The following is a 7,699-nucleotide window of genomic DNA, read 5'->3' as shown; positions in this document are numbered from 1 at the left end:
GGTAACTGGAGCAGCAGAGCAACGTTTGATTGTGTGACCAATCTCTTTATAGTGACTGCATACTGGAGGCATCCAGGGACTAGAGACCGCCACTCGAGCAATATCACCAGAATCAAACTGAACGTTGACAGCTTCAGGTAGGGGTTTTCTCGAATCGATGATCGTTAGAACCTTTGCAACATCCAAGATAGTTTTATTTGCAGTGGCTGGGTGCAAGTATTTGGGGTGTTCAACTAAGCCAGCTATGCGCTCTAGGCCATCTTCGTTGAAGACCTGAAGCGGAATGTTGCGAAGCTCGAGCCAGATGGGAGCGGAAGTGAGAGCAGGCTTTTCAGGCAGAAAACCCGGTTCCCAGTGAGATACAAACATAGTTTGCCCTTCAAACTGCCAGAGCCTCTGAGTTATAACGTGATTCCTAGTTTCTGCATTCGGAATACGAAATAAGTATGTGTAGCCTTCGAGTTTGGAGAAAGTGATGTCGCGAAACCGTTTACTCTAGATACCATTTGCAATAGTGTGAATGAGACCTTGAGCCGGAGGGTCTGAGTAGAATTAACCAATGACGAAGCATTCCCAAACTTTCATTTTTTTCTCAATGACTGAATTTGGAATTTGCACACATAGTTCTCCGGAGGGAAGCGTGAACGGTTCTCCCTTCTTTTCCAGTTTCTTGCCTTTACATTTGAATAGCCCTACCCACTCATCACTGGGTTTAACAGCAGGGGGAGTCAAGGTATTTTTCAGGACCTTCTCTGTAGTTTTCGGAGTGGTATCTCCTTGAACTTGCGATTCAGGGTTCACCACAGCGGCGGGTAGCGCATATTTTGGTGTCGTTGTCTCAGAAGAGACCACAACTGTGGGTTTTGCAGAGCTTGGAGCGGCATCACCTAGGTCTTGTGATTCTGGGTTGGCCACCACGGCGGAGAGCGCAGATTTAGGTGTCGTAATTTCAGAAGAGACCGCAACAATGGACTTTGCAGAGCTTGGAGCGGCAGCGCCAATGTCTTGCAATTCTGGGTTCACCACCACGGCAGGAAGCGCAGACTGATTTATCGAAGTCTCCTGAGTGATTCCAACAAATTCTTTGGTAGGGGTTGACGAAATCTCATCGTTGTCCGTAAGGTCAAGATCGATTGCGCCATTTTCAATTTGCCATGTAGTGTTGTGCTCCAAAAGCAGATCTGAAAAGGGGATTGTGTCCGAGCCAGCTATATCAGCGGCTGCAAGGTCACAATTAATCGGGGAGGAACTAGCAGTAGACTGGGCAATTTGCTGCTTGTTATCGCCGGAAGTTTGAGTCGAGGATGATGGCGAAGTGGTGGCGGACCTTCCTGGTGAGGATTTCTTGGCCTTCTTCTTCTTCTTTGTCGTCATGATGAAAGGGAGAGATGACGGCGGGATTGGAACAGGGTTCCGACGCCTAGAGAGACATCGGAGGTGAGCAGCGAAAGAACTCAGGACTTAACGGTCGGGAATCGCCAGGAGAGAGAATCGACAGGAGAGAGAAAGAAAAACCGATCGAGAGACTTTTTCTTCAAATTTTTGGCTATGCTTCAAAAGGCGCCTTGAACCAATTGCAAAAAAAACTCGATCGTGTCTTAGTCAATGAAGAATGGCTGCAACTATACCCCATCTCACTTGCTATTTTTGATGAACCAGCCTTCTCTGGTCATGCCTCCATGTCTCTCTCTTTAAACTCTGGCGCTCCTAAGCAAAAGAAGCCTTTTCGCTTCTTCAACTATCTGCTGCAGAATGAAGCTTTTCTGGATATCGTAGCAAGTCATTGGTTCTCGTTCAGCATCAGAGGTTCAGCTATGTTTCGACTGGCCAGAAAATTAAAAACATTGAAAAAGGTGATTAGGGAATTCAGTAAGCAAAATTATTCTGACATCTGACATCGAGAAGAGAGTTATGGAGGCTTCTGAGGCTTTATCATCAGCTCAAATCCGCACTCTAAATGATCCATCTATTGCAAATGCTCAATCTGAGATGGCTCTTCAGGAGAAATGACAAACATTATCCAATGCGGAGGAATCTTTCTTCCACCAGCGTTCGAGAGTCACTTGGATATCAGTTGGAGATAGGAACACTCCTTATTTTCATCGAATGGTGAATGCAAGACAGTATATCAATCACATTCACTATCTAATTGATGAGGATTGGGTGCGCCATGAATCTCAAGATGAGATCCAAAACCTATGTGTCAGCTACTTCACAAACCTTCTGGGAAAGCCAGTGGAGCCTGCTCTGTTCATTCAAGAAGACATAACATCTCTGTTGAATTTTTCCTGCTCTCCATCTCAGCAAGCTGACTTAATTTCTCCTTTCACTAGTGAGGATATCCGTTCAGCGTTCTTCTCCCTCCCTCACAATAAAGCTAGTGGCCAAGACGGATACACTCCTGATTTCTTTATGAGTTACTGGTATGTGGTAGGAGGAGAAGTCACTGCTGCTGTGGCTGAATTCTTCAACTCCGGTCACCTCCTCAAGCATATGAATGCCACCAACCTTGCGCTCATTCCTAAAATCCCAAACGCTTCAAAGAATTCAGATTTCAGGCCGATATCATGTTTAAATACTACTTATAAGGTGATCTCGAAGCTCTTATATGATCGTTTGAAGGAATCTTGAACTCAGTTATAGGTCAATCCCAATCATCTTTTCTTCTGGGCCGCCTCCTCTCTGAGAACATTATCCTGGCCACCAAGATTGTCCATGGGTACAATACAAACAACGTCGACCCGAGTGGAATGTTAAAAGTTGATCTTAGAAAAGCTTTTGATACTTTGAGATGGGACTTTGTAATTGCTGATCTGCGTGGTATTAACATCCCAGAGCTATACATGGCTGGATCTACGAATGTATCAGCTCTGCGTCATTCTCTATCTCTGTCAACGGCCACACCGGGGGCTTCTTCAAGAGTACACAGGGACTTCGTCAGGGCGACCCACTCTCTCCATACTTATTTGTGCTCGCCATGGAGGTTTTCTCCAGCCTTTTGCGATCTAGATACAATTCTGGGTATATAAAATACCACCCAAAAACGGAGAACTTGGGCATATCTCATCTCATGTTTGCAGATGACGTCATGATGTTCTTCGACGGTGGAAGCTCATCGTTGCATGGTATCGCTGAAACTCTGGACGACTTTGCAAGCTGGTCTGGTCTTAGTATGAACAAGGATAAAACACAATTGTTTCACGCGGGTTTAAGCGAAGAGGAAACCAGTTCGCTCACTGCCTATGGTTTCTCACATAGCTCACTCCCAATCCGCTACTTGGGCCTCCCCCTAATGCACATAAAACTTAAAATTGCGGAGTACTCGCCCCTTCTTGATAAGCTTAACAGAAGATTCAACCTCTGGGCCACGAAGTCGCTATCTTTTGCAGGCCGTTGTCTCTTAATCAAGACAGTCATTTCAGGAACCGTTATTTTCTTGATATCTACTTTTCTACTCCCCAAGGGCTGTATTAAAAGAATTGAATCATTATGCTCTCACTTCCTTTGGTCAGGGACAGTTGATAGACGTGCTAATGCAAAGGTCTCATGGAGCATCGTGTGCCTACCGAAAGCAGAGGGCGGTCTCGGCCTTAGAAACTTTCGAATCTGGAATCTAACCCTTCTACTGCGTTTTGCTTGGCTCCTGTTTGCAGGTACCATCTCACTATGGGTGGCTTGGCATCAATACCATAATTTCCCAACCTTCTATAGCTTCTGGTCTCAGGGAGAATCATCCCACATGTCCTGGAATTGGCGCTGCATTCTTCGCCTGCATGATCTGGTCTCTAGATTCCTCATAAGCGACGTGAACAATGGTTGCACAACGAGCTTTTGGTTTGACAATTGGAACCCTCTAGGCCCTCTCGTAAAAGTATTTGGAAGGGATGGGACTCGAAGGCTAATAATTCACTTAAACGCATCCGTTGCGAATGCTTGCAATGAGCATGGTTGGAGGTTACCACATCCACGAACGGATCAGGAGGTCTCTCTTCACGCTTTTCTCACAGTCTTCCCCATTCCAATGGTCGACCGGGGCCCCGACAGGTTTGGATGGTCTACAAACGGAGAGCTTAATCATACTTTCTCATCCACCAAGACATGGGAAGTGATACGTCTGCGTAGGGGTGGGCGTTCGGATACCCATTCGGGTTCGGTTCGGATCTAATCGGGTTTTGGGTTTTCGGGTTTAAAGATTTCAGCCCCATTCGGGTATTTCTAAATTTTGGTTCGGGTTCAGTTCGGATCTTTGCGGGTTCGGTTCGGATTCGGATAATCCATTTAAATTATTTTTAAAATTTTAATATTCATTATATGCTTAAAATTATTCAAAATCTATAAAACAAAATAATATATTACATATAAATTTGTATAATATATGTCAAAATGCCTAAAATTAACATATAAATTGGTTTGATTTGAATATTTGGATTGAAAATCAATAGATATTTCAAGCATTTTGGTGTTTTGAATATATTTTAGCTATTTTAGACATTTACTTTTGACTATTTATGTATATTTTCAAGTATTTTAGAGAACTTAAAAGTATATTATATATTTTGGATGTTTTTAACATATATTAAATATAAAATTAAGTAATATATTTAGGTATATAAATCTATTTCGGTTACATTCGGGTACCCGAGATACTTCAGTTTGGGTCGGGTTCGGTTTCGGTTCTTTAGATATCAAAATTTTGAACCCGTCGGATATTTGATCAATTTCGGTTCGGGTTTGGTACTACTTTTTTGGATCGGGTTCGGTTTGGTTCTTCGGATCCGGGTTTTTTGCCCAGCCCTACGTCTGCGTGCCCCTCCCCATATTTTCGCAAACCACATTTGGTTCAGTGAAGCAACGCCCAAGCATGCTTTCCATATGTGGGTCACAAATCTGAATAGGCTCCCAACCCGCTCTCGCCTTGCGGCTTGGGGTATGCAAATTCAGACATCGTGTTGTATATGTTCTACTCAGCCGGAAACTAGGGACCATATATAATGCTCTCTTGCCCGTATGCTGAGGTCCTTTGGTCTGAATCTCGCCGTAGATTCAGAGACACGGTCCCAGTCTTTACCAACTGGCCCGACCTCGTGCTGTGGACATCTTCGTCTTCGAATGGTAGTTCAAGCACTGTTTTACAACATCTGGAAACAAAAAAACAACATGCTGCACAATCAAGCCTTAGTCCCCCTACGGCAACATTCCGGGAAATTGATCGACATATCATCAGTTCTATTTATGCTTTTCGAAAGCGTAAGAAGTTCACCAACCTAATTGCAAGATGGCTCATCTGACCCTTCACTTGATTTGCTCATGGTGATGTCTCAAGTTGTATTAAATTTGCTTTGTTTTTTACCTTTTTTTTGGACAGAGCCTCTTTTGTATAGATTTACTACTCATGTAGAACAATCTCTTATCATTTATGAAATTAGCAGTCTTAGCAAAAAAAAAAAAAAAATCCGACTAAAAACATGTAGAAAAATAATGACATACATGAACAAAATTGTTGCACCTATCGTACGTGGGCCTTTTCGGTTTCCTATTTTGGACAATGATAGCAAATCCAAAAACGATGTGTTATATTTATGTCAAAACATAACCAAATTGAACGGTGACGAGCCGCTGCTGATTCAGCCACCACGCACTGCGTTTTGCTGACGCTTGCAACCGCCAACGCCTCCATACGTTAATTAATTAGGTTCATACACTGTTTTTTTTAATCCTAGCAAGAAACCCATTTAAAAATAGTTTATTCATTATTTGACTTAAATTCCGACATATTTGTTTTCAAAAATGATATTTTTCATTTTAGTATAATGTTGCAATACCAAATCTAAATATATTTTTATTCGTTTATAGCATTATATCAATCTTAACTAGCATGGATAAACTAGTAAATGAATACTAATTTTACCTATAAAACTAAAAACATGCGTTTATGAGAATAATTTAAAACATATGATTCCTCTCTTTTTAAAAAAAAAATAATTCAATAAAACAGAAAAAAGATAAAACTTTTGGTTTTCAAAAAAAAAAAGAATTGGATAGGAAAATATGGGAGGAAAATGGAGGACACAACCAAATAATATTTTGACAGGTAAAGTAGGTTTAATTGTTAGTAATTTTTAGCTGAGCTTAGAAACAATAGTTGATTTATTTCTATGTTTAATTTGATAGTTTAACAGAAAGATCTCTTAAATAGATCATTTTCAAGTTTTGATCATATATATCACAAGGAAGAAAATGACCAAAATATTTCATTTAATAGGTAAAATGACATTAATACCTTAGATATATAAAAAATTAAAAAAAATTAAAAAAAATAATTTTTTTTATAGTTTTAGATTCAATGATTTCAAATTCGAACTTTTTTATCAAATTTTTTTTTTCATTTTTTTTTTGTAATTCGAAAATACTTTTTGAAACTATTTTCAAAATTTTTTATTTTCAAATTTTTAATATTTATTTTTTTATTTTATAAAATTTTAAATCTCAATCCCAAATCTCCATCCTTAACTCTAAATCTTAAAGTTTAGATTAGTTAATCCTATGAGTATAATTGTATATATAATTTTTGAATGAAATATTTTGGTCATTTTAATCCTTATAGTCTATATTTGTGACATAAATTATTTTTAGTGTTTAGGGTATTTCCCTAGTTTAATCAGAATAATAATTAGTCCTTCAAAAAAAAAAATCAGAATAATAATTCAACAATAAAAAAAACAAAAACGCACAAGGAAGAAGACAGAAATGGCACGTGCGAAAGAGTCGGATGGCACGTGTGATCAGTAGTCCTCTTACCCTTTTAGAAAAGGCAAAAAAAGGCACGTGCGAAAGAGTCGGATGGCACGTGTGGGCATAAGTAGTCTTACCCTTTTATTTCCTTCTCCTTATTCCAGATTCGATGATTTCCACTCCCCCTTGGCTTTTAAGCTCTATATCTCTCCTATATATACATCTTTGAATCTCCCACTGACGGCGCTGCAAATCCCTAGATTGATTTCATAAACCTAAAAGAAGAAGAAGGAGAAGAGAATTGGTCCAACAGTATTTTCCTTTCGTTGAAAGAGATTTGATAGCGATTTGATATTAATCATTTGATGCCGTGAAATTCTGATTTAAAAAAAATCCAGGTAATCCATCCTTCCTTCCCTTGATTGGTAATCTTTTAATACATAATCTTTGCCTTTGTGTATTCGGTTTGATTGAGATAAAAAAAAAAAAAAAAAAAAGTCAGTCGTATCCTTGTTCGAGAAAAAAACATGAGATCGACTTGAAAATTGAAGAATTCTGTTTATTCCGTTGTGTGTTTCTGTTTGGTTGATTGAACTCCCCAATGACCATCACATAGCTTGGCTTAAACGTCTCATAAACGAACGCTCAGGTTTAATTAACGATTAATAAAGCATTGGGACTCGCGTGTTTATTATTATTTCGTTTGTTTTGTTATTTAGCAAAAAGATGGATTGCTGCTACCTTAATACGTTGGTGGAGGTTGACAATTAATTAACTCTGTGGTTGAGAGAGCAAGTGTTCGAACAAAGCTGCTACCTTTGGTTTTGGAACTTTTAATTTGAGAAATGGATCGTTGCGATACCTCAGGATTTGTAAGCGGAGGTGGAGATGCTCATAAAGTTTACTAACTCGTATTACTACACTGCTGCTGTGGCCTAGTCTCACTTTACCCCCCCCCCCCTTGGCT

The 7,699-nt window shown here is 39.8% G+C and overlaps 1 protein-coding gene across 1 annotated transcript; it reads left to right on the top strand.

Annotated features, from left to right (window-relative positions):
- The first annotated feature begins 2,106 nt into the window (after positions 1-2,106).
- On the top strand, positions 2,107-3,800 carry LOC106314296. The gene is made up of 5 exons (XM_013752195.1): positions 2,107-2,569; positions 2,644-3,021; positions 3,081-3,245; positions 3,513-3,541; positions 3,654-3,800. The coding sequence occupies exons 1-5, from the start codon at positions 2,107-2,109 to the stop codon at positions 3,798-3,800; spliced, it is 1,182 nt and encodes a 393-aa protein (XP_013607649.1).
- The last annotated feature ends 3,899 nt before the right edge of the window (positions 3,801-7,699 follow it).

The sequence above is a fragment of the Brassica oleracea genome, chromosome C9, assembly GCF_000695525.1.
Source record: "Brassica oleracea var. oleracea cultivar TO1000 chromosome C9, BOL, whole genome shotgun sequence".
Taxonomy (NCBI): Eukaryota; Viridiplantae; Streptophyta; class Magnoliopsida; order Brassicales; family Brassicaceae; genus Brassica; species Brassica oleracea.
The sequence above is the reverse complement of the archived record's forward strand: the minus strand, read 5'-3'. Positions and strand labels throughout refer to the sequence as shown.